Below are 27,979 nucleotides of genomic sequence, written 5' to 3'. Positions count from 1 at the left end.
CTGGCGGCAGCGAAGTTGGCCATGCAGTACCTGAACGCCAGAAAGGGGACTCCATCACGTCCAACATGGTTGGATTCCAGGGATTACAACCGCCCCAGGGACAGCTTTACGAGAACTTTGGAGGTAATCGGGGGGGGGGGGCAAATGACAAGGAACACACTGCTCAGTCATTTACTAAGACTTTGATATGCTATCATTGTCAGCAGCAGGGACATAAAGCGTCTGTTTGCCCCCTGAAGAGACCAAAACTGACTGGACTGTGTTATGTGCCTAGACAAGGTGAGCAGAGTGACTTCCAGGACAGGGAGAGAGAGACTAGATCTGTTCCAGTAAAAGTTCATGATAAACCCCTTAAGGCTATCCTTGATTCTGGTAGTTCCATGTCATTCATAAGAAAAAGTTGTGTGCCCTGTGCTATTGACTGCAGCCAGCGTACAGAGGTTTTATGTGTACACGGTGACCGTAAGCCGGAGCCACAGGTAGAACTTACACTGGAGGTAGATGGACAAAAGTACCTGATGACAGTGGGGGCGGTGGAGAATTTGCCAGTGGAGATGTTTTTGGGGTGGGATTTGCCTGTTCTGTATGATCTCCTAAGCAGGGGTAAAAGTCTCTGCAATGCTCGTGAACCTGTGTCAGAACCGAAAATGCATGCCTCTTGTTTTGTCATGACACGGTCCCAGGCAAAAACCCAAGCTCAGTCTGGAACACAACCTTTGCCGTACTTATGAGGTAGTCTGTGCAATGCTGGAGCCAAAGGGCCCAGAAAGAGACGATGGCAACGGCGGTTACAGAAACATGCTGGTACACCTTTATCTTGTGAAATGCCTGAAAACGCTGTGTCAGATGTTAAGTGGGAAGTGCCAGAAAACATCACCATGTTACAACAGTCCGATCCTTTGTTAAAGTCTCTGTTAACCAAGGTCTACCTCTGCTAATGACACCGCCCAGGTAGGTGGTTCAGGGTATGTCCTTCACAACGGCATCCTTTATCAGGGAGGGGAGCCAGGGAGCAGGAGGTTAGTGGTGCCAAGTAGTGGCAGGTCACTTATACTACACCTTGCACATACCATTCCCTGGGCAGGGCACTTAGGTCTGGTTTTTTGGCCTTCAATGTACACTGATGTGCAGACATATTGCAAAACGTGCCCAGAGTGTCAACAAACCAGTGCTGTCCGTAAATCAGACAGAGCACCCCTCCAATCCATGCCAGTAATTACCACCCCAGGTAAGCGGATTGTAATGGACATTCTGGGGCCCCTGGAAAAAAGCTCAGCAGGATATCAGTACATTCTTTTTGCATGTGATTATGCCACACGGTTCCCTGAAGCTTTTCCTCTCCGGTCGGTAACCACTCCAAAACTGATCAGTGTTCTCGTCCAGCTCTTTTCTCCTGTAGGCATCCCGGAGGAAATCCTCACCGACCAGGGAGCCAACTTTGTATCTTGCCTGATGAGCCAGATGCATAAGGAGTTGGGCATAACCGCTATCAGGACATCTCCTTATCACATATAAGCCCAAACCTTAAATTCCTCCATATACCTGTCCAATAGTTTCTTAAACTTCACGAGTGTATCTGCCTCCACCACTGACTCAGGCAGTGCATTCCACGCAAGAACCACTCTGAGTAAAAAGCCTTCCTCTAATATCCCCCTTGAACTTCCCACCCCTTACCTTAAAGCCATGTCCTCTTGGATTGAGCAGTGGTGCCCTGGGGAAGGGGCGCTGGCTATCCACTCTATCTATTCCTCTTATTATCTTGTACACCTCTATCATGTCTCCTCTCATCCTGCTTCTCTCCAAAGAGTAAAGCCTTAAATCTCTTAATCTCTGATCATAATCGATACTCTCCAAACCAGGCAGCATCCTAGTAAATCTCCTCTGTGCCCTTTCCAATGCTTCCACATCCTTCCTATAGTGAGGCGACACAGTACCCTAAGTGTGGCCTAACCAGACTTTTATAGAGTTGCATCATTACATCGCGACTCTTAAACGCTATCCCTCGACTTATGAAAGCTAACACCCCATAAGCTTTCTTAACTAACCTATCCACCTGTGAGGCAGCTTTCAGGGATCTGTGGACATGTACCCCGAGATCCCTCTGCTCCTGCATATTACCAAGTATCCTGAATTTACTTTGTACTCTGCCTTGGAGTTTGCCCTTCCAAAGTGTACCACCTCACACTTCTCCGGGTTGAACTCCATCTGCCACTTCTGCATCCTATCAATGTCTCTCTGCAATCTTCGACAATCTTCTACACCATCTACAACAGCATCAACCTTTGTGTCATCTGAAAACTTGCCAACACATCCTTCTACCCCCACATCTAGGTCGTTAATAAAAATCACGAAAAGTAGAGGTCCCAGAATAGATCCTTGTGGGACACCGCTAGTCACAATAATCCAATCTGAATGTACTCCCTTCACCACGACCCTCTGCCTTCTGCAGGCAAGCCAACCTGGCCAAACCCCCCTGGATCCCACGCCTTCTGACTCTCTGATCAGACCATGATTCTCTTGCAAAATCTTTTGTTTTGCAAGGGGAGGGGATTTGGCGTTGATGTTGTGCTGTTCTCTAATTATTATTTGTACTTGGGATGGTTAATTTAAGGGTCGAGGTTCTTCTTCCGTTTTGTATGGGGGAGGGAAGTTTTGGGGGTTGATCATCACTTTGCGTTGCTTGTTTTTATATAGTGGTGAGTGTTTCATGTTTCTCTCTGAACGACTTTTATCTTCTTTCCTTATTCCATGGCTTTGTGGAGAAGGCAAATTTCAGAGCTGTATATCGATACATGCTTTGATAATAACTTAACTTTTGAACCTTTGAACTTCCCGAAATTTGCAGTCAGTGGATCTGTTAAAGGGTAACGTGTGTAAAAATTAATCAGAATGATGAATGAGGGACTACAGGTGTTGTACCTGAATACACGCGGTGTATGGAATATGGTCGGTGCTCCTGTGCCATAATTTGCGATTAGCTGCTATGATTCTCTGGGCATCTCTAAGTCATTGCTGCAAGAAGATCATAGTTTGGAGCTTAATATCCAAGGAAACACATTGCATGCAAAGCAGCAGATAAGTCGGCAGAGTGGCTGGGGAGCCCTGATGGTAAAGTAAAATGTTAAACGTAATTTAGCGATGTGATTCACATCCCCCCATTCACATATTCATCGACCTATCAGAAAGCTCTAACATACCACTATCGTAAATACTTCTCCCACTCCTTATGGCAGTGCGTCCCAGACATCGACCACTCTCAACGTCAATGAATAGTCTCTCCCTGTGCATCTTTAAACTTACCCTCCCTCTCTCACCTTTAAAGCTGTGACTTCTAATGTTGGACATTTACAACCCGGGAAAAAGAAGCCTGAAGCCGTCTATGTCTATGTCTCCCATGTTTTATAAGATTCCATCAGAGCTCCCCTCAGACCACTAGCACTGAGGAAAACAGGTTCCCATGGAAAACTGCCCTCGAACTCAACCCCTCCAGTCCAGGCTATATCTCCAACTCTAGTGCATTTTGTCCTGCGATGTGGTGTCCGGAACAGCACACGATGATCTAAAGACAATCTAATTAATATCTTTTACAAAAATAACTCGATATTCCAACACCTCCAATGCCACTATGCTGAAGGCAAACACGTAGCGCATCTCCTTCACTATCTGGTCTACATGCCACTGTCACAGTGGGGTGCTGGGAACGGACCCCAATGCGAGACACAGATACTGAAGTACAAGAAACAGGACTTGACTGGAGTAGTCAAATGACAGGATACAGGCAAGGAGCAGGGACGAGAACACAGACTTCGGCTAGGATAAGCGGGACCAGGACTAGGCACCATGGAGTAGGAGACAAGGCTTGGAATCCGAGCCCAAGACTGGACAAGGACCTAGAACCTGGGTCTTGCCTCGGGCTTGGACCCCAGAACCAGGCAAGGACATGACATGGCTTCAAGACCGGACGTGGCTGGGATCTAGAGGCCTCAGCTTGGAGACAGGCTGGGGTCTTTGCTCTTGAGGTTTGAGGCCGGTGTCTTAGGTCCTGAGCTTGGCTTGAGGCTGGGGTCCTGGGTCTTGATCTTGGCTGCAGGCTGGGGTCTTGGGTCTTGATCTTGGCTGCAGGCTGTGGTCTTGGGTCTTGAGCTTGGCTGCAGGCTGGTGTCTTTTGTCTTGAGTTTGGCTGCAGGCTGGGGTCTTGGGTTGTGAGCTTTTGGAGCTTGGCAGCGGGATCCTGGAGGCTTGGGTTCTTGGAGCTTGGCTGCGGGATCTTCGTCTTCAAATGAGGAAGCTGATAACTCGGTGGCTGGAGCTGAGAGACCGACTGGGAATTGAACATCAACATAGAGCCGGGACCTGTCCTTCGAAAAACCGGGACTCATCGTTTACACAACACCAACATGAGACAGGACAGTACATAGACAAAGAGCCGGGACTCATCCATAGACAAGCCGCGACTCAACTTTATCTCCACATCAAGGTGGGAAAGGTCCACCTGTTGGATAACGGCAGAACGGCCGGACATACCCAACAGAGGCAAAGACAAGACAGGACAGGTCCCCCCGCAGGGCAACGGCAGAACGGCCTGACTTACCTCACGGAGGCGAGGTCAAGACAAGACAGGACACACACACCCCCACCCCCCCCCCCCACCCCGCAGTGCAACGGCAGAACGGCCTGACTTACTCCACAGAGGCAAGGACAAGACAAGACAGATTCCCCGCAGGGTAACGGCAAAACGGCATAACTTACCCCACAGAGGCGAGGACAAGAAGAGACAAACACCAAAGAACGACAGGCAGTTCCATTTCTGCTTCGGGGAAGCTCTTAGTCTCAGTTCAGCCGGCAACCTCAATTAGCTACGGAATCAACCGGTTCTCTACCTAGCTCGGAGTGGCTGGCAGCCACTCAGCTGGCCTGGGAAACAGCCGAATCCATACGCAAAGACAGCTCCGACTAGTGGCAACAAGGCTCCATGAAGCGGTGGATCTCCAACGCTGCCTAAAGATGACAAGTGGCCGCTTTAGCCTTCCACCGGCAGGGTGCTCCCAGGGGAACTGACGAGACAAACCAGCAGACCACACTCAACCCCAGGGCCACTTATATTCCAAGCCCAAAGATGGGAATCAGGTGCCTATGATTAACTCAACCAAACGAGGGACAGCTAGAAGACCCGGTGTCCGAAGTCCACGGACCGGACCGTGAACCAGAATGCGGACGTCACGGACCGGACCATGACAGCCACAGAACAGAGGGACGTCCCTTTAGATCAGAAATGAGGGGTGATTTCCTTAGCTTGCAGGTGGTGAATCTGTGGTATATATTGTCACAGTAGGTTGTTTGTTGGAACGATTTCTGCAGATGCTCAGTTTTGTCGGAATTGTTAAAATCATGAGACACTCATGAACGCAATTAAACTTAGCTTTGAAAATTCGCCAAGCTGATACTGTCGTCTGAAGCAGTCCAGACACAGAAAAGACAGGATGGTGACTGAGCTGTCCCACCAAGGAAGGCTCAGCGAAGACTTCATCTACATTGAACCTGCTTCAACCTGTTGGTCCGGCTGTGACTAGCAATGTTATAATTGATCGGGAGCAGAAGGAGATTGCGTTTGTTTTCAAAGTGAAATGTATAATGCTGAAAAGAATGTTTGATGATTCAAGCATTGCGAAACAAAATTGCACTGACCCTCCCCGCTGAAAACCATTGGTAAAAACATCAAGCGAATTGCCCTACTAATTCTCCTTGAAGAGCTGAATATGACAGGCAATTATACAAGGAGTAAAAATAGTTGGTACTGTGTGTTTGTTCAGTGGATTGTGTCTAATGAGACCAAAGGGATCACTGAATGATTTAATTGTGGTCCCGGCAGGTGTATAAGAACTTCTCGAGTCAGTGCATGAAGACATTTGGGACAATTTATACAAATGATCGCTGCTTCAGGTGGAAAATGGGATATTCCGCAATTTACAATATCGTCAGAATTTACTACCCGGTGCTTGCTGCACTGGGTGTTCCAGGTAATGTTATACCTCTGTATTACGCTCGGGAATCGTAGCTTGATGGCCAATGTGCAGGTGCGGTCCAATATATTGTTATGTTATTGAACAATGATAAGAAACTTCCACCGTAATTTAGATACTAAAAGTAAATCGCGTTTATTTACTGGTTTAATTTTAACTGGGGATATGCTTGAAGTGTTTGGTACATTTATATATACATATTAATGTAATATCAATCTTAACATACATTATCAGGTTGTAGAATTGTTTACTCAACTGTCTGCTAGGAATGTTTATATATGCTTACAAGACTGGAAAATACCACACAGGTCGGACAGCATCTACGGAGGGGGAATAAATATTCGACGTTTCCTGTCAAGTCACTTCACCCCTACGGTACTGCCTCACGTAAAATCCTGACAGGAACAGCAATGACTCACCGGCCCGATCCTCCCCCATAGCGGAGAAAAAGCAGTCATACAAATGAATTATGATTTTAAGAGTAGACTGCCGGACAATTATTTCCCTGTTTCCCTAAAGACAAAGCAGCTTTGTCCTCAAACCAGGGGCTGCGGCCATTACTCCATTACTTTGCCCTTTTAGCGGACCGTCTGCTGAAGGGAGATGTTATATTCTGTGTCTTATTGCAATAACCATTCCGTTCATTTTGCGCTCCGTTTTCATTCACCTTTTACCTATCGAAACAATGATCTATTGAGTGTGTGGAAATTAATGTTCGGGCATTACTTTCAAATCATATTGATTTTTTGAGCATTTCCCACGAATGAGTCACTGATTAAGACTGTCTCAGCAAAAATCTCGTTTAGCCCTCATGCGGCACCAATTGGTAAGTTTGGCGTCGCACCCTTCGTGGGGCGCCAAACATTCATGACGCCAGCTGCTAGATCCGTTCTTGTCGACAGAACACAAAGAGTGTCCCATCTAAATTTAAAATTGTTGATCTGTCCGTTTCTGACCAGTTAGCCTGAGAGACGTTTCACAGCTTGTTAAGTTAGAAGGCTTCCCCTGCCGTCTCCAAATATCTCCCGATTTTCAATGAACAGCATTGAAGACCGTTTTGTCGATGTAGTTAATTTCATTTTAAGTGGAATTTAATCAAATAAAGTCCTTTAAAGAAGTTTATCACAACGTACTGTCTGAAAATAAAACCAATCTGTCCAATACCTGTACCGTTCTCGGCAAGATGTTATTCTGTTCGGGTTAGATTTAATAACTTCGCCCAACGGGCTGGTATTCGGCCCTTTATTCGCTACTGAACGGTGCCGACTGCGGGCCCTCTGTTCTCAGTCTCCGGCTTTCCTCTGGTGCTTAACTTTTGGATGTGAAACTGGCGAGATCTAAATTCTGCATTATAAATCAGAATCAGCTTGACCGGGCCATCCACATCCCATCTCGTTCAGTGCAAATGGGCTGTACCCTGACTCCAGACAATGTCCCGATCAACCATTACTCACACTGCGTAATTAATAATCATTCTGCGGTAACTGACAGTAATTGTTTTATTTTAATATAACTTATTTCAGTTAACTTAACGACGATTGTGATCCTGTCCCGCGGGAAATGTGGTCTGTCCAAATGCATCACTCTCTACCTGGTGGCCATGGCGGTAGCCGATCTGATGGTGGTCGTCGTTGTAATTATTTTAGAGAGGATAAATTATATATATTTGTTCGCTAATTTCCTGCTCGTAACTCCGACGTGTTCTCTGCTACTTGTCCTGAGTCTCGGTACCTGGGACTGTTCCGTTTGGTTGACGGTATCTTTCACTTTCGATCGTTGTGTCGCCATCTGCTGTCAGAAGGTGCGGTACCGATATTGCACCGAGAGAACAGCGTCTGTGGTGATCGCAACCGTGAGTGCCGCGTGTTGTCTCAAGGCCGTTCCGTCTTACTTTGCTGTGGATCGATGGCGTTGTGTCCCCGCAGCTGAATACGTCACATCGCCCCTGTGGAAAGCCTACCAAGTATTTGAAAACATCACAGCACCGGTATTACCTATCTGTTTAATTCTGCTCTTTAATGTTTTAACCGTCAACCGGATTATAGCGACAAACAGAGTTCGCCGGATACTTCGAAAAAGCAGCGAAAATCGTGATGATCCGGAGGTGGCAAACCGGAGAAAATCAATGATTCTGTTATTCGCTCTTTCAGCCAATTTTATATTAATTTGGATTCCCCATCTCGTATTTTCTGTGAACTGGCAAGTCGAAAACTATTTCTATACAGATAGATATTTCAGCAAACCGACCTATATCCTGCAGGAATGTGGTTACATGTTGTCCTCTCTCAGTACCTGCACCAACACGTTTATCTATGGACTGACACAGAGAAAATTCAAGGAGGAGCTGAAAATTGGAGTGATGTACCTGTTTGTAGCAATGGGGCAGATTTGCAAATAAAATTGTAAACACAATTATTCATTCGTGTGTAACACTCCGGGAACGGTTCCACTGCTGTTGTAACTGACTTTTTGTAGAAGCACTGCTAATGTCATGGTCTTTCTGAGGAAGCACTGCTAATGTAATGGGTTTTTTTCTGTACAATCAGTCCTAATGTAATATTCTCTCTGTAGAATCACAGTTAATATAATTGTCTTTCTGTAGAAGCATGACAAATGTCATAGTTTTTCTGTAGCTGCAGCGTTTGGGTTATGGCATGGGATAATGTGCGGCGTCCAGTGAAGAGAGTGATATTTTTTCTAGCTGCGCGCCTGAGACCGAGGTGATCTGAGTCTTTGGTTCGGCGAGAGATGAAAAGAGAAGACGCCAGAAAGGAGAGATCGTAGACAGCCGGACGATGTGGACTTGGAGTGGGGCCGGGAGTCGACGAAGCCCGGGGAAATCAATGGGGGACCAAGGGAAGGGAAACCGTGAGATCCAACTTGTGCACGTTAGACTGTTTCATTAAAATGGGGCCTTTCCCCTTTGTCTTTCTTTACTACTCTTTTAGTGAAACTAAGAATTATAAAGCTAAGTCGTTTAAGCGCAATTTGTGTTCTGTTTGTTATATCGTGATACTGATTTGTAACGGGGGTGCAGATCACACAGCATCCACACAAAAAAAAAGAGGATTTCCAACTCAGATCTCACACCTTTGGCGAGGACAGAGACAGTCTTCCCCAGAGTAACGCCGCCCGCCGAACCTCTAGGTTACACTTGCAACTTGGAAACAATCATCTGGAAGGGTATTTGATTTAAGCTTCAAGCGATGCTGTTTCCGGATCTCACTGTAAAACGATTAGCGGCGATGAAGCATCAGGGATTAAATGATTATTATCTTCACGGAATCGGATAACATGAAATTCCAGACCACAACTTTTCATTACAAGTGATCTAAGCATAAGAACGGAGATTAATTTGATTCGCACTGTGATCACTCTGTTGAGAAAGTCATGCGTATGGCATTCAAATCATAGATAATATACACAACTAAATCCTTGTGTAATCCGAAAGTTATCATCTTCTGCCTCTGTTTTTACAGCATTTTTGCTTTAGATTATTATCACTGAATGCCAGCACCGGTCCGTAACGTCAAAATAATAACTGCAGAATGATTTGATTGCTCTGCCCCTCACAGTGAGTTGTCCGTGCCAGAATGTTCGGGATTAGCGAAGTAGTAAGGGCTCCTTTATACCTACCAGTCACGAATGTGAGGTGAGCAACTGGGGCTTGGTCGTTGCACTGAGGAAATGCTAAGGTCTATAACTTAAATTAATGTGAGCTGCTCGTCTGCTGCTGTGTTTTGGAAATAAAAGCAAGAAATATGCTGCTGTGAATTTATCCAAAAAAAAATCATAAATTCTAGGATCACTCCGATTTTGTTGGTGAACTGGATCCGACGCTTAGTAGACATACACCACTTGCCCCGTGAACGACCATGTTCCGGGATTCCTTTTCAATTTGTACACCGCTTGCGTCAAGCACCGGCCGGAGGAGACACCGCCCTGTCTGCTCTCATTGTCTGTTAGTGAGAGGAACATTCACCACCAGGAATTATAGTCTGTGTAATTGATGCAGAGAAAGAATGGGTTTGCCCTTCCTCTACCATTGTTTCTGACCTCACTCGCATCTCCTCGACTTCACGACCTTCCGTCCTAAACACATCTTCCCGCCTCCCTAACAGGGCTACAGTTCCAATGAGGGCTCGACTCCATGAGCCCCGCATTCAGCACGCCATTCTCCATAACTTCAGCAGTTTTCGACGGGATCCTACCTCCAATCGCACCTTGGCATCCCTTACTTCTTCTAATTTTCGCGTTCTGCAGTCCGCTCTCTCTCCCTGATTCCTCTGACAATTCGTCCCGAGCCACCGAATTTCCTCCTGGCAGTTATCCCTGCAAACGGAGGATGCTCCACCCCTGCCCATTCAGATTCTCCCTCAAGCCCGCAACCACTCCTTCCAGCTGAGGCAACACCTCACCCGCCAATCTGTCGGGGTCATCTACTGTATCAGGTAGACCCGGTGAAGCCATCTCAATATCGGTGGGACGCGGTACAGATTGGGGTCCACTTTGTCCAGATGCTTCACTCCATTGGTAAGATGCAGGATTTCCCACTGGTCGACCAGTTTAATTCCATTACCCATTCTCACTCCGATATTGGTACTTCTCCTCCAATGCCACGATGAGGTAAATCTCAAGTTGGCGGAGCAACACCTCATAATCCGTCTGGGTAGTCTTCAACATGACAGGATAAAAACATTAATTTCTTTCACCCGGCGAATTTTCCCCTTCCTATCCCTATCTTTTTTTCTTATTTCCCTTTCTGATTCCCCCTTGCTTTCTCTATTCTCCTCGCCTGCCTATCGCCTCTCTCATCTCCTCCTTCATCCCTTTCTCCACAACCCTCTCACATCAGATTCATTCCTCTTCAGACCTTTGCTTATTTCACCTATTACCTCCCAGCATCTCACGTTATCCCACTATCTCCAAACCATCCACCTTATCCCCTCACCTGTCTTCATCTATCTTCTTCCAGCTTCCCTCCCTCCTACCTTCTTCCAGGTTCCTCCCCCTTCCTGTCCTGATGAGGACTCTCGACAGGAAACATCGAATCTTTATCCCTCTCGATGGACGGTGACGGACCTCGTGAGTTCCTCCAGCACTTTGTGTGTTTCAGTGACCTTTGGGCCAGAAATTTCCAATGTTGTCCGTCATCCATCTGCCATTGAGGGTGAGATGTTTTTATAAGACTATGAGCCGATGAGAAATAAGAGGAAAATTAGGCCATTCGCCCCATCGAATCTGCACGGTCCTTAAATCACAGCTGATCTCTTTGCCCCCGTCCTCAGCAACTCTCGGCGGTTCTCTCCCCTGATGCTGTGGCCAATCGGGATCCTATCACTCTCCGCTTAAAATTTCCCAACGACCTGGCCTCCACAACAGCCTGTGGGAAAGGATTCCACAAATTGTCCACCCTCCGGCTAATGGAAGTCCTCAATATCTCTGTTTCAGATATCCTGATATTGTGCCCTATTTTCCTAGATCCCCACTCCATGGGAAACGTCATTCCTATATCTACTCAATCTAGCCTTTTCAAGTCTCAAAAGTTTTCAATGAAATCACACTCTCATCCTTCTAAATTCCTGCGTATACAGGCCCAGCGGAATCAAACTTTCCTGATATGATAGCCCTGACATTACTATGATCATCGTTGTGGACTGCCCCTGAACCCCCTTCAAAGCCAGCACATCATTTCTCAGATAAACCGTTCCAAACCGTTCACAACACTTCAGGTGAAGCCTCGCCAGTGCCTTATGTAGCTTCAGTAGTATCACATCCCTGTTGTTATATTCTAGACCTCATGAAATGAATGATAACATTACATTTGTCTTCCTCACTATTGACTGAACCTGCAAGGTAACCTTTAGGTAGTTGTGTGCAATGACCCACAAGACCCTTTGTGTCTCAGATTTGTGTTCGATTTTCTATCCATTTAGAAAATAGTCTACACATTTATAGCTTATACCAAAGTGCTTGGCGATGCATTTCCCAGCATTGTTTTTAATTTGCCACTTAGTTGCCTATTCTCTGTCTGTCCTTCTGTAGCCTTCCTGTTTTTTTCAATATGACCTGCCTCTCCACCATCTTCCTGTCACCTGCAAACTTGGCAACAATCTATCTATTCTATCATCGAAATCACCGACATATTACACAAAAAGCTGAGCTCCCAATAACCACCCCTGCGGAACATCAATAGTCACTCTCAGACAACCAGAAAAATATTGATGCTCTGGTGTCATCCCAGGCAGCATCTTCCAGTTTACGTTGGCCACTTCCTCTCCCAAATGCTGCAATTTCCTTTAGCCCAACTGGAGTACAGCGACGTCAGACTTAACCTTCTCCCTGTCAAATTTCAACATGTGCTCAATCATATTGTGATCACTACCTCCTCAGGGTTCATTTACCCTGAGGTCCTTAATCGCTTCCTGTTAATTACTTAGCACCCAACCCAGGAAATATGATCTCAAAACAGGCTGAAAGACAAACTGCTCTGAAACTCCAGCTCAGACGCATTCATGGAATTCACTCTCCTGAGCTCCATTACCAATCTCATTTTCCTAATCGACCTGCATCTTATAATCTGCCATGACTATCATAACATTGCCCTTTTAGAAACATAGAAAATAGGTGCAGGAGTAGGCCATTCGGCCCTTCGAGCCTGCACCGCCATTCAGTATGATCATGGTTGATCATCCAACTCAGAACCCCGCCCCAGCCTTCCCTCCATACCCCCTGATCCCTTTAGCCACAAGGGCCGTATCTAACTCCCTCTTAAGTATAGCCAATGAACTGGCCTCAACTGTTTCCTGTGGCAGAGAATTCCACAGATTCACCACGCTCTGTGTGAAGAAGTTTTTCCTAATCTCAGTCCTAAAAGGCTTCCCCTTTATCCTCAAACTGTGACCCCTCGTTCTGGACTTCCCCAACATTGGGAACAATCTTTCTGCATCTAGCCTGTCCAATTCCTTTAGGATTTTATACATTTCAATCAGATCCCCCCTCAATCTTCTAAATTCCAACGAGTATAAGCCCAGTTCATCCAGTGTTTCATCATATGAAAGTCCTGCCATCCCAAGAATCAATCTGGTGAACCTTCTTTGTACTCCCTCTATGGCAAGGATGTCTTTCCTCAGATTAGGGGACCAAAACTGCACACAATACTCCAGGTGTGGTCTCACCAAGGCCTTGTACAACTGCAGTAGTACCTCCCTGCTCCTGTACTCGAATCCTCTTGCTATAAATGCCAGCATACCATTCGCCTTTTTCACCGCCTGCTGTACCTGCATGCCCACTTTCAATGACTGGTGTATAATGACACCCAGGTCTCGTTGCACCTCCCCTTTTCCTAATCGGCCATCATTCAGATAATAATCTGTTTTCCTGTTTTTGCCACCAAAGTGGATAACTTCACATTTATCCACATTAAATTGCATCTGCCATGAAATTTGCCCACTCACCTAACCTATCCAAGTCACCCTGCATCCTCTTAGCATCCTCCTCACAGCTAACACTGCCGCCCAGCTTCGTGTCATCCTCAAACTTGGAGATGCTGCATTTAATTCCCTCATCCAAGTCATTAATTTCTATTTTGAACAACTGGGGTCCCAGCACTGAGCCTTGCGGTACCCCACTAGTAACTGCCTGCGATTCTGAAAAGGTCCCGTTTATTCCCACTCTTTGCTTCCTGTCTGGCAACCAATTCTCTGTCCACATCAATACCTTACCCCCAATACCGTGTGCTTTAAGTTTGCACACTAACCTCCTGTGTGGGACCTTGTCAAAAGCCTTTTGAAAATCCAAATATACCACATCCACTGGTTCTCCCCTATCCACTCTACTAGCTACATCCTCAAAAAATTCTATGAGATTCGTCAGACATGATTTTCCTTTCACAAATCCATGCTGATTTTGTCCGATGATTTCACCGCTTTCCAAATGTGCTGTTATCACATCTTTGATAAGTGCCTCTAGCACAACTCTAGCAAAAGTCTTGACACGACTTTTCTATTTCCTGTCGTAATCCGTAGTCCACATTCCAGCTACTCTTTGAGGGCCTGTATGTAACTGCCATCAGTGTTCTATTACCCTTGCAGTTTCTTCACTCAACACAAGGACTGAAAATCTTCCAATTATATGACACATCTTTCTAATGATTTGATTCCATTCTTTACCAGTAGACAACGCAACCCACTCTGCGTAAATCCTTATCGTTGCTATGCAATGTGTAAACCTGCACATTCTGCTTAAACCACCACTATCCTTCAGGCACAATTGAGTGATGGCCACAACATCATACCCAAAAATCATAAATAGTGCAGCAAGATCATCCACCTTATTTCGTATTATCCTTATTTATTATGCATTGAGATATATCACTTTAAGTACTGTATTTGCTACCCTCTTTCATTCTGCATCGCCAGTGCAAGAACACTTTGCCTGCTGGTTGCAAGTTTGTTCTATCATCTGCCTGCTCTCCAAATTCTATCTTCATGTTATCTTTACCAAGGCATCCGGCTGTTCATCCGATCGAACTCGACCTCCCCCACCCCCCATCCAAATTGCTGTGGACGCGATCTGAGATGTCCCTGACTATGGAACCAGGAATGCAACATATCATCCGCGTGCCTCATTCACGTCCACAGAATCTCCTGACTGTTCCTCTGACTATTAACTCCCTATAACAGCCGCTCCCCTCTTCTCCATCTTTCCCCTCTTCAACACGGAGACATGCTCAGCGCCAGTAACCTGGTCTCCCTGGCATTTCCCTGGGAGGTTGTCCCTGCAACCGTATCTATACAATTGCATTTGTTATTGAGGGGAATAACCAGAGGGGTGCTCTACGCTACATGACTATTCACCTTCCCATTCGTTGTCCTAAGGTTTACCCAGCTGTACGCGACCTACAACTTAGGGGTTACTGCCTCCCTGTAATTTCGATCGATGGTCTCTTCACTCTCGCATAAAAGCCCAATGTCATCCAGCTGCTGCTCCAGATCTCTAAACCGGTCTTCCAGGAGCTGCAGCTTGATGGACCTCACGCAGATGTGGTTCCCTGGGGACCGTGGGTCTCGTAGGACTCCAACATCCGGCATCAAGAACACGCAACGGCTAGTCAACCTACAGTAAGAAGCTCTGACAGAGTAGGAAAAAAGAAAAACTTAATAAGAGCTTAGTCGGTCAAGTTATCTAGCGCCAAGGCCTATTTTCCTACCCCAAACTCTGTTATGCCAAAGGCCGACACTCCCTCAAAGAATTCCAGCTAATTTGTCAAGGTGGATTTCCCCTTTGGAAAGCCCTGCCGACTTTAGCCCATTTTTACTGTGTCTCTAAGTACTCGGAGATATAATCCTATATAATGGACTCCAACATCTTTCCAATACTGAATACAGGTGGAGCGACCTTGAATTTGTTTCTTCTCTCTCCATTCCTGTAACAATAGCTTACAGACACGCAAGAAAGAACAACATCGATTCCAATTTGTTAGCAAATGAATACAATTCTCGTTATCAGTAACTATAACCCAAAAAAGCTGCTAGAGAGAGAACCGCTGTCTCAGCAGGTAACGTCACAGAGAACCCATTTTAATTTTAACAGAACAAAGAAGCCATTTTATTAGCCTTAGCAATAACAGAAAAGAAGAAACCCCTTGCATTTGTAATGCAGCGCGATGTTTTTAAAGAGCATAGCGGCGTTCAGCTTCTTTCTGGCGGCTGTCAACGACAGGCGAGGTCGTTCGTTGGTGACGCATCGCAAGGTTTAGAAAGAGCTCAGGGACTTTCAGCTTCGTTTCGACGGGCTGAAACAAACGCGAGGGGTCATTCCTTGGAGACAAGGTGTGAAGGTTTGAAAAGATCTAGGGAGCTTTCAGCTTGTTTTTGGCGGATGGCGATCAGAGCGAGACAAATATAAAGAAAGAAGGTCTAAGCAGAGCGGCAACTTATAGACTGGCCACTATTCAAGCGGGGCACTGTTTGAGTGGTCTGGCTTTGGCTGAAGAAGCTGAGATTCTAAATAAGTAAGACATTTTCCTGTAGGTTTCTTTGTCTCTAGTTCATAGCTGGTGCAGGCAGGTTATCCCCAAAGTTAGTGGTTTGTTCTTTTTGTGAGATGTGGGAACTCTCCGAGAGCTCCAGACTTCCTAAGTGCTACTTATGCATGAAGTTCATCAACAGGCAGCTCCTTAGAGGCCGCGTTAAGCAGCAGAAGCTGAAGTTCGATTACCTTGGCCTCCTATGGGAAAATGAGAGGTGATTGGTAGGAGTTAGACGGTGGGAGTCTCCCCTAAGTTACAGGAGGCAGGTACCTGTCTGACTGTCTGTAGAAGGAAAGACAATAGGCAGCCAGTGCACAGTACTCCTGTGGCCGTTCACCTCAATAATACGTTCACCGCTTTTGAAACGGCTGCGGACAACCATCTACCAGGGGTGACCCGCCGTGACAGGGTCCCTGTCACTGAGCTGGCTCTGTGAATCAGCAGGGAAGCGGGGAGAAGAGCAGTGACCGTAAGGCTGAGTAGTGTACGACAGATGGCTCCAGGGACAGTGTTTTGCACTCTGTCCTGGACGTGAGAAGTCTTTCCTTTTGATCGCTGCCGGAGAAGGAATCTGTGAGCAGCCTGTCGCTCTGTTGCTCACTGTGGCAGGTGGGCGGGCTTCTGCGCTCCCGTGGAGTCCCTCTCTTTCCATGAATGCCCGAGATAATGGAGGATTGTATCCTGGTTCTGCATTCCTGGATTTGACTATTGCGTTATTGGACTGTGTAAAAAGAGCAATGTTGCGACTACAATCGTCCTGGGGGATTTCAATATGCAGGGCTGATGAAAAATTCCGCTTGGTGCTGAATCCCAAGAGGGGGAGTTTTCAGAACGACAACGAGATGGCTTTTCAGAGCAACTTATGGTTGAGACCACTAGAGAAAAGGCAAATCTGGATTAGGTGTTGTGTAATGAAAGGAAACCTTGGAAACCGGTTACCACAATATGATAGAATTAGCCCTGCAGATTAGGAAGGAGAAGTTAAAATCAGGTATATCAGAATTACAGTGGCGTAAAGGGAACTCCAGAGGCAGGAGAGAGGGATTGACCAGAACGGATCGAAAGGATGCAGCAGAAAGAATGACGCGTCAACAGCAATGGCTGATATTTCAGGGGGAAACTCGGAAGGCGCGGGAAAGATATATCCCAAAGATTAATACGTATGGATGGGGTTCAGCCCAGATAAGTGTGAGGTGGTTCATTTTGGTAGGTCAAATATGATGACAGAATATAGCATTAATGTTAAGACCCTTGGCAGTGTGGAGGATCAGAGGGATCTTGGGGTCCGAGTCCATAGGACGCTCAAAGCAGCTGCGCAGGTTGACTGTGTGGTTAAGAAGTCATACGGCGCATTGGCCTTCATCAATCGGGGAATTGAGTTTAAGAGCCGAGAAGTAATGTTGCAGCTGCTTAGGACCCTGGTCAGAACCTACTTGGATTACTGTACTCATTTCATGTCGCTTCACTATAGGAAAGACGTGGAAACCATAGCAAGGGTGCAGAGGAGATTTACAAGGATGTTGCCTGTATTGGGGAGCATGCCTTATGAGAATAGGTTGAGTGAACTCGGCCTTTTCTCCTTGGAGCGACGGAGGATGAGAGTTTACCTGATAAAGTTGTAGAAGATAATGAGAGGCATTGATTGTGTTGATAGTCCGAGTCTTTTTCCCAGGGAAGAAATGGCTAGCATGAGAGGGCATAGTTTTAAGGTGCGTAAAAACAGGTACAGAGGAGATGTCAGGAGTAAGTTTTTTTACGCAGAGAGTGGTGAGTGCGTGGAATGGGCTGCCGGCGACAGTGGTTGAGGTGGAAACGATAGGGTCTTTTAAGAGACGCCTGGATGGGTACATGGAGCTCAGAACAACAGAGGGCTATGAGTAAGCCGAGGTAGTTCTGAGGTAAGGACATGTTCGGCACAGCTTTGTGGGCCGAAGGGCCCGTATTGTGCTGTAGGTTTTCTATGTTTCCATGTTTCTAGAATAGGACTAATCAGGTGCGATAGTGGCAACGTGTGCCTGGAGCCGGAGGAGGTAGCGGAGGTACTTATTAAATACTTTGCTTCATTATTCACCAGTGAAAAGGACCTTGGCAATTATGGAGATAACTTACAATGGGCTGAAACGCTTGAGTGTATAGACATTAAGAAAGAGGATGTGCTGGAGCTGTTGAAAGGTAGCAAGTAAGTTAAAACGGCGGGACCAGACGGGATATGCCCAGGCTACTGTGGGAAGGGAGACAGGAGATTGCTGAGCCTCTAGCAACGATCTTTGCATCATCAAGAGGGGCGGGAAAATTACCAGAGGATTGGAAGGTTGCAGATGTTGTTCCGTTGTTTAAGAAGGGGAGTAGAGATAACCCAGGAAATTATAGACCAGTGAGTCTTACTTCAGTGGTGGACAAGCTGTTGGAGAAGATCCTGAGAGGCAGGATTGATGAGCATTTGGAGAGGCATAATCCGATTAGGATAATCTGTATGACTTTCTCGGGGGCAGGCTGTGTTTTAAGAGCCTAACTGAATTATTTGAGGAGGTAACAAAACACATTGATGAAGGTAGAACGGTGCATGTAGTGTATATGGATTTCAGTAAGGCATTTGATAAGGGGCCCCACGCAAGACTCATTCAGAAGGCAATGTGTTATGGGATCCAAGGAGACCTTGCTTTGTGGATCCAGAATTGGCTTGCACACAGAAGGCAAAGATTGGTTGTAGATGATTTGAATTCAACATGCAGGTCGGTGACTAGTGGTGTCCCGCAGGGATCTGTTCTGGGACCCTCCTCTTCGTGATTTTTATAAATGACCAGGATGAGGAAGTAGAAGGGTGGGTTAGTAAGTTTGCTGATGTTGTGGATAGTCTGGAGGGTTGTCAGAGGCTACTGCAGGACATCGATAGGATGCAAAACTGGGCTGAGAAGTGGCAGATGGACTTCAACCCAGATGAGTGTGAAGTGATTCATTTAGGTAGGTCAAATTTGAAGACAGAATATAATATTAATGATAAGACTCTTGACAGTGTGGAGGTTCAGCGAGATCCTGGGGCCCATGTCCATAGGACAATCAATGCTGCTGCGGAGGTTGACAGTGTTGTTAAGAAGGCGTGTGGTGTGCTGGCATTCATGAACCGTGGGGTTGAGTTCTGGAGCCGTGAGGCAATGTTACAGCTATATAGGACCCTGGTCAGACCCCACTTGGAGTACTGTGTTCAGTTTTGGTCACCTCACTGCAGGAAGGATGTGGATACTATAGAGAGAGTGCAGAGGAGATTTACAATGATGTTGCCTGGATTGGAGAGCATGCATATGAGAATAGGTTGAGTGAACTTGGCCTTTTCTCCCTCGGGAGACGGAGGATCAGAGGTGACCTGATAGAGGTGTCTGAGATGATGAGAGACATTGATTATGTGGATAGTCAGAGACTTTTTCCCAGGTCTGAAATGGATAACACGAGGGGGCATACTTTTAAGGTGCTTGGAAGTAGGTACAAGGGGCATGTCAGGGGTAAGTTTTTTTTTACACATAGAGCGGTGGGTGCATGGAATGGATTGTCAGCGACAGTGGTAGAGGAGGATACAATAGGTAAAGAAAGAGACATGGAGCTCAGGAAAATAAAGGGCTATGCGCTGGGGTAATTCTAGGCAGTCTGTAGAGTAGGTTACAGGGTCGACACAACATCGTGAGCCGAAGGGTCTGTAATTGTGCTGTAGATTTCTATGTAATGTAATAACAACGATGGCGTACTTCAGATCAGATACCGTCATGGCCACCAGGTAGAGAGTAATGTATTTGGACAGACCGAGTTTCCCGAGGGACGGGATCACAATCATCATTAAATTAACTCAAATAAGTTATAAATAAAACAATTACTTTCAGTTACCTAGTGATGATTTTATTCGCGTAGTGTGGATAATAGTCGATAGGGCCAGTGTCTGGAGTCTCTGCCAGGGTAACTGTCCATTTGCGCTGACCGAGAAGGGATATGGATGGCCCGATCAAGCTAATTCTCAGTTAGAATGCACAATTTAGATCTCGCCAATTTCACATCCAAAAGTTAACCATCGCAAGGAAAGCCGGAGGCTGACAGCGCCCTCAGGCGGCTCTGTTAAGTAGTGAACCAAGGGCTGGATACCAGTCCTGTAATCAAGAGCTGTCCCTAATAGAATAGCATCTTGCGGAGAACTGCAGAGCTGGTGGAGTGATTAGATTTAATTTCAGACTATATGACGTAATTACACGCCTTTAAAAGAGGTTTTTTTTTCTGATTGGTTTCCATTTAAAATGAATTTAAGAACTACGTTGACAAAAAGGTCCTGGATGCACTTCACTGGAAATCAGGAGATATTTGGATATGGAGGGGGAAGCTTTCTGACCTCACAAGATGTGCAACAGCTCTCAGGGATACCTGGTATCCCGAAACGGAGATACCAGCGAGGCGTCCTAAATGTTGGGTGCCGTAGCGACTGGAAACGCCAAAATTGCGAACGGGTAGCGCATGAAAGCTTAAATGCAAAGCGCTGCCGAGACAGGCGTCATCAGTAAAACATTCGTGGGAAATCAACATGCTCATGGAAAAATCAATATGAGCATGATAACAATGCCCGGACATTAAGATCCGCACATTCAATAAATAGTTGGTTAGATAGTTATTTTGAACATGATAAAGTAACCACCTAACGAACGGGCCATAGCAGTAGGCAATAAAACTATAAGGGCAGAATCAGGCCATTTGGCCCATCGAGTCTGCTCCACCATTTCGTCATGGCTGATCCATTTTTCCTCTCAGGCCCAATCTCCTGCCTTCTCCTCCGCCCCGCCCCCCCCCCCCCGCCCACCGAATCAATTACGAATCCATCAATCGCTCCCTTAAATATAGAATAAGACTGGGAATAAGACACAGCTGCAACAGATTCACCAATCTCTGACTAAAGAAATCCCCCGCGTCTCCGTTCATTTCCCGACACTGTTCTATCTGCCACGTCTTTGCCCAATCTCCTAATCTACCTAACCCTTCTGTGGCATCGTCAGCAATCTCTGCAACAAAGCCAACAATTCCACCATACAAATCATTGACATATAACGTAAAAAGAATCGGTCTCACACAGACCCCTGTGGAACACCACTAGTCACCTGCAGTCAATCATAAAAGGCTTCCTTTATTCCCACTCTTTGCGTCCTACCAATCAGACACTGCTTTATTCATGCTAGAATCTTTCCTGTATTACCATCTGCTCGTAACTTGTTAAGCAACCTCATGTGTAGCACCTTGTCAAAGGCCCTCTGAAAACCAAGTACCAAATCTCCTTTGTCTATCCTGCGCGTTATTTCTTCCAATAATTCCAATAGATTTGTCAGGCAAGACTTTTCTTTAAGGAAACCATGCTGACTACAGCCTATTTTATCATGTGCTTCCAAGTACCCCGAAACTACATCCTTAACAATCGACCTCCAACATCTTCCCAACCACTGACGTCAGGTACATAGAATATCCGCCCTATAATTCCTTTCATCTACCCCTTCAGTTCTTGAACAGCGGAGAGATATTTACTATTTTCTAGTCTTCCAGAACCATTCCAGAATCCAGTGATTCTTGAAAGATCATTACCAATGCCTCCACAATCTCTCCAGCCACCTCTTTCGGAACCGTGGGATGTAAACCATCTGGTCAGGTGACTTATCTGCCTTCAGACCTTTCAGTTTCCGAAGAACCTTCTCCCTGATAATGGTAACTTCACACACTTCATGACCCCTGACACCTGGAACTTCCACCATATTGCTAGAAGGGAGAAACTCTCCCGGCCATAAACTTCCAGGCACCGACAACTGCCGGTGCATTGGAAGCACCCGACCACAGCCGACTCTGAGTCCGTCCGAAAACTTCGAGCCTCCGACCAGCCCTCCGACATCAAGCACCGAGCACCATCTCTGCCGAGCGCTTCGACCCCGCCCCGGCCGCCGAGCAACAAGCAAAGCCGAGGACTCGGGGGCCTTCCCCTCCGGAGATTCTGGATCACACAGTAGCAGCGGCAGCGAAGCAGGCATTTCACAAGTTTCACCAGATGTTCCTCCGTGCTCTCACGTCCGTCTCCATCAAATCAGGATTGTGCATGGCACCCGACTTGACAGATAACAGATATCATTCACTGGAGTGGCCGCTTCGAGCTGCGTCGCTCCGCCATCTTCTCCTCCTCTCCTGTCTGCTTTCTACATTGCAACTAATCCTATTAACTGCAATTTTGCCCTATCAGCCTCTCCCTGCCTGGAGTATCGCTGCACGTTCCCTCTGTTTGTAAACCATCTACCTCATCTCCTGCTCCAGGTATCACTTTTCCTTTCTCATTGCTAGTCCGGGCAGCAAGGCTGGCTCCAGGGGCTGTGTCTTGCTGCAGCTCCTCAGAGAACAGGTTGAAGAGTTAGAGCCGCAACTCAATGACCTTCAGCTGATGGGAGAAGCCAGGAGGTGATAGATAGGAGCTACAGGGAGGCAGTCACCCCCTAGGTAGCAGGGGGCAAATGAATAGGTGACTGTCAGGAGAAGGGAGGGAAATGGGCAGCCATCACAGAGTGTCCCTGTGGCTGTTCCCCCAATAACAGGTATACTGTTTTGGATACTGTTCAGGGGGTGAGAGGGGAGGACGAGCTACCGGGAAGAGCCACAGTGACTGAGTCTATGACACCGAGTCTGGAGCTGTGGCTCAGAAGGGAAGTGGGTAGGGGAGGAAAGGAGTTGGCGATAGAAGGTTCCATTGTCATGTCCTTGCCTGGTTCTGGGGCCCGAGCCCGAGGGAAGACCCAGATTCTGGGTCCTTGTCCAATCTCTGGCTCGGAGCCCAAGCCCAGTTCATAGTCCCTTGTCTGGGTTCCCTGTTTCTTGTCCATGTCCTAGCTCAAGTCTGCGTTCTTGTCCCTGCTCCTTGCCTGTATCCTGTCACGTCCCTACTCTAGTCAAGTCCTATTCCTTGAACTGCAGTGTCTGTGTCTGCCATTTGGGTCCGTTCCCCCCCCCCCCCGCCCCCGCCATTGTGACATCCGTAGTCAGACGATATGTGAAAGCGATATGTTGCCTCCCAGTTACCAGGCTCAGGGATGTCTTGGATCGTGTCCACGACATTCTGAAGGGTGAGAATGACCAGCCTAACGTCTTGGTACCAATGACGTTGGAAGTGAAAGGGAGGAGGTCCTAAAGAGAGAATTTGGAGAGCTCGGTCGAAGCGGAAAAGCGGGACTTCCAGAGTAATAATCAATCAATCAATCAAATCAAAGTGTATTTATTATCAAATAATATATGAATTACACAACCTTGAGATTTATTTGCTTACAGGCAGCCACAGAGCGAGAAACTCGAAAGAACCCAATTAATAAAAAGGAAAGACCATATCGAGTGTACAGAAAAAGAGAGAAAACACACACATATCATACAAACAATCGATGCAAACGACTGCGTTCCGAGCCAGATCGAGTCCTCGGGTTTGCTCCGCCGAGCTATGGGGGTAGTAGGATCTCAAGTTCATCATATTACCGGAGCAAAAAACAGCAGAGGCGTCGACCGCCGGAGAGAAGAATAAACATCGCGGGAGAGCGAGCGAAATCAGCCCGACCCTCGCCTCTGCACTTGGGCTTTCCAGTCTATCTGGGCCGGCGTTTAAACCGTCAAAGCACCGAGCAGTTCCTTGCGCTAGGGACCGAGCCCGGTGCAGCCGCACACCCCGATCTCAGCAAATCGGCTCGGCGCGTAGAGCATTTCAACCTCGCGTCCGGGAGAGGTGTAGGAGCATCGAAACTCTTCCACGTCGGCTCCTCTCCGAATCCCTCACTCCAACAGCGACAGCGATACCAACTCCGTCTACGACCGTGTATCTCCGGATTGCTGCCTGAGTCACACGCCAGTGAGGGCAAGACTCGGATGCTTCGGCAGACAAGTGCGTGGGCTGCGGAACTGGTGCAGGGGGCAGGAGTTTCAGATTTGTGGATCATTGGAATCTGTTCTGGGGAAGGTACGACCCGTACAAAAGGAACAGGCACCTGAACCCGAGGGGGGTGGGGGGCAATATCCCTGTGGGCAGGGATCTGTTGGAGAGGGTATAAACTAAAATGGCAGGGGAGAGGGGAACTCGAATGATAGGGCTGTTGGTTTTCAAGCAGAGGTCGTGTATAGTGAGACTGTCAGGAAGGACAGGGCAAAACTGCAGTCAGTTGGTGGGTTGTAGTATAAAAAAGGGGACACAATTGAAAAAAAGTGACAAATACAGGACTGAACGTATTATATTTGAATGCACGCAATATACAAAATAGGGTAGATTATCTTGTAGAGCAGTTAGAGATTGGCAGGTATGATCTAGTTGGTATTACAGAGTCATGGCAGAAAGGCTATTGCAATTGGGAGCTTAATATTCAAGGATACACAGTCTATCGAAATGACAGGCAGGTAGACAGAGGGGGGGAGTGACTGTGCTGGTAAATAGTAAAATCAAATCTTTAGAAAGAGGTGACATAGGATTAGAAGATGTAGAATCCCTGTGGGTAGAGTTAAGAAACTGCAAGGGTAAAAAGACCCCAATGTGAGTTAGTTACAGGCCTCCGAATAGTAACCAGCAAGTGGAATATAAATCACAACAGGTGATAGAAAGCGCATGCCAAAACGGCAATGTTACATTTGTCATGGGGGGGTTTAAATATGCAAGTAGCTTGGGAAAATCAGCTGATGCTCGATTCCAAGAGAGAGAATTTGTGGAATGCTTTTTGGTGCCCACTAAGGGAATCAGCAATTCTGGATTGGGCACTGTGTAATGAGCCGGATATGATTGGCGAGCTTAAGGTAAAGGAACCTTTAGGAACCAGTCATCATGGTATGATAGAATTCACCCTGCACTTTGAGAGGGAGTTGCCAAAATCGGATATATCGACACTACAGTGGAGTAAAGCATGAGGGAGGGGCTGCTCAAAGTGGATTGGAAGGGGCCACTTGCAGGATGATTGCAGAACAACAATGGCTGGAGTTTCTGGGAGCAATTCAGAAGGCACAGGATAGATGCATCCCGAAGAAAAAGTATTCCAAAGGCAGAATGATGCAACTCTGGCTGACAAGGGACGTTAAGACCAACATAAAAGCAAAAGAGAGGGCATATAATGGAGCAAAATTAGTGGGAAATTATACAATTCAGAATTTTTTTAAAAACCATGAAGGGGGGAAATAGGATGATAAGCTAGCCAATAACATCAAAATTATACCAAAAGTTTTCTCAGAAATAATAAGAGGAGATATTGGACTGCTGGAAAATGACAGTGAAAAGATAGTAATGGGAGACAAGGAAATGGCGGATGAACTAAATAAGTATTTTGCATCAGTCTTCACTGTAGAAGACACAAGAAGTATGCCGGAATTTGAGAGGGTCAAGGGGCAGAAGTGTGTGTAGTTGCTATTACTAAAGAGATGATGCTTAGGAAAGGGAAGGGTCTGATGTTTGATAATTCACCTGGATCTGATGGGCAGAGATCCTAGAGGCAGCTGAAGAGATTGTGGAGGCATTAGAAATCATCTTTCAAGAATCACTAGATTCTAGTTTGCTTTCTGAGGACTGGGAAGAGCAAATGTTTCACTCTTCAAGAAGGGGGGGGAACAGAAGAAAGCGAATTATCGGCTAGTTTTCATGTTTAGGGTGTGGTTTCTAGGTACTTGGGGGCCTATGACAAAATAGGTCAAAGTCAGCATGGCTTAAGTAAGGGAAAATATTTCCTGACAAATCTGTTGGAACTCTTTGAGGAAATACCAAGCAGGATAGACAAAGGAGAATCGGTTGATGTTGTGTACTTGGATTTTCAGAAGGCCTTTGACAAGGTACCACACATGAGGCTGCTTAACAAGGTAAGAGCCAACGGTATTCCAGGAAAGATTCTAGCATGCATAGCTGATTTGCAGGAAGCAAAGAGGGAGACTAATGGGATCCTTTTCGTATTGGCTGCCGACTACTAGTTGTGTTCTACAGGGGTCTGTGTGGGGTCCAATTCTTTTCAATTGATTTGAATGATAAAGTTGATGGCTTTGCGGCCAAGTTTGCGGACAATATGAAGATAGGTGGAGGGGCGAGTGGTGTGGAGGAAGCAGAGAGGCTGCAGAAGGATTAAGATAGATTAGGATTAGGAGAATGGACAAAGAAGTGGCGGATGGAATACAGTGTCAGGAGGTGTATGATTATGCACTTTGATGGAAGGAGTAAAAGCATAGAGTATTTTCTGAATGGACAAAATTCAAAAATCCAAGGTGCAGTGGGATTTGGGAGTCCTCGTGCAGGATTCCCGAAATGTTAATTTGTAGGTTGAATCAGTGGTGAGGAAGAAAAATGCAATGTTAGCACTCATTCCAAGAGGACTAGAATATCAAAGCAAGGATGTAATGTTGAGTCTTTATAAGGCAGTGGTAAGATCTCACTTGGAGCATTGTGAGCAGTTTTTGGCTCCTTATTTAAGAAAGGATGTGCTGACACTGGGGAGGGTCCAGAGGAGTTTCACAACAATGATTCCAGGATTGAAAGGGTTACCATACAAGCAGCGATTGAAGCTCTGGAATTTAGTAGAATTGGTGGGGGGTTGGTGAGGGGGGATCTTTGAAACTTATGGAGGATTGAAAGGCCTGAATAGAGTGGACATGAGGAGGACGTTTCCTTTGCTGGGAAAGCCTAGGATCAGAGGGCACAGCCTCAAGATATTAGGAAGCCCATTTAGAGCAGAGATGAGGAGAAAGTTCTTTATTGCCAGAGGGTGGTGACTCATTTCCACAGGCAGCTATGGTGGCTTGTTCATTGGGTGCATTTAAGGTGGAGGTTGTTAGCTCCTTGATTAGACAGGGTGTGAAAGGTTATGAGGAGAAGACAGGACAATGGAGGTTGAGAGGGAAAAGGGTCAGCCATGAGGACATGGCAGCACAGACTTGATGGGCCAAATGGCCGAATTCTGCTCCTATGTCTTATGGTCTTGTGGTATACAAGTCAGAGCATTGTGTAGTGAGACTGTGAGGAAGGACAGACAGGTGATAGGGCAAAATTGCAGTCAGTGGGATGATTTAAAGATCAGAAAGGGCGATGAACACAGGACTGAAGGCTTTATATTTGAATATACGCAGCATATGGAGCAAGGTAGATGATTTTGTTGCTCAGATCGAGACTGGTAGATATGACATTGAGGGCATCACACAATCACGGCTGAAAGATCATACTTGGGAGCTTAACATCCAAGCTCACAACTCGTATCAAAAGGGCAGGCAGGTAGGCAGAGGGAGCGGCGTGTCTCTGTTGGTAAAAAAAATGAAATCAATTCCTTAGAGAGGGATGACATAGGGTCAAAAGCTGTTAAATCCTTGTGGGTAGAGTTAAGAAACTGCAAGGGTAACAAAACCCTGGTGAGAGTTAGATATAGACCTCCGAACTGTATGTGGGATATAAATTACGATGAGAGATAGAAACGGCTTGTTAGAAGGGCAATGTTACAGTAGTCTTGGAAGATTTCAGTATACAGGTAGATTAAGAAAATCTAGTTGGTTATTACAGATGAGATGCTAGCACGGATAAGAGATTGGTTGACAGGAACCAAAGAGTGAGAATAAAGGGAGCCTCTTCTGGTTGACTGCCAGTGGCAGGGTCCCTACCAAAGGAGGGGTAAGGTACTCCTTTCCTCCGCGAGTCTGCAGGTCACCGTTGGGCAAAGTGTAGTCACCTAATCAGGGTCTCATGAAGCAATGACTGTATGAACAACTGGTGCATATTGCAAATCCTGGTTATGTGACCACTGACGCCAGACAGACAATCTCTAAAGAATATTCATAATGGCTGGGGTCATCCATCTTGTCTTCTTTATAATTTATTGTTTGTTGAGAAACAGCACGGAATAGCCGCCGCGCCCCCGCCCCCCGTACTGCATCCCCCAGCAATCGCTCGATTTAA

General features: G+C 46.4%; 1 protein-coding gene across 1 annotated transcript; it reads left to right on the top strand.

Annotated features, from left to right (window-relative positions):
- The first annotated feature begins 65 nt into the window (after positions 1-65).
- Positions 66-8,418, top strand: LOC134339711 (probable G-protein coupled receptor 139). Its single transcript, XM_063036438.1, has 2 exons — positions 66-123; positions 7,544-8,418. The coding sequence occupies exons 1-2, from the start codon at positions 66-68 to the stop codon at positions 8,416-8,418; spliced, it is 933 nt and encodes a 310-aa protein (XP_062892508.1).
- Positions 8,419-27,979: the final 19,561 nt, after the last annotated feature.

This window comes from Mobula hypostoma, chromosome 30 (assembly GCF_963921235.1).
Source record: "Mobula hypostoma chromosome 30, sMobHyp1.1, whole genome shotgun sequence".
Classification (NCBI taxonomy): domain Eukaryota; kingdom Metazoa; phylum Chordata; class Chondrichthyes; order Myliobatiformes; family Myliobatidae; genus Mobula; species Mobula hypostoma.
Note: the sequence above shows the minus strand (reverse complement) of the source record. Positions and strands in the feature narration are given on the sequence as shown.

What these genes read in the sequence shown, in the direction of transcription:
- LOC134339711 (XM_063036438.1), top strand. Translation starts at nt 66, where the DNA reads ATGGTTGGATTCCAGGGATTACAACCGCCCCAGGGACAGCTTTACGAG. An exon ending in GCTTTACGAGAACTTTGGAG is followed by an intron (nt 124 to 7,543) that starts GTAATCGGGGGG and finishes AACTTATTTCAG; the next exon opens with TTAACTTAACGACGATTGTG.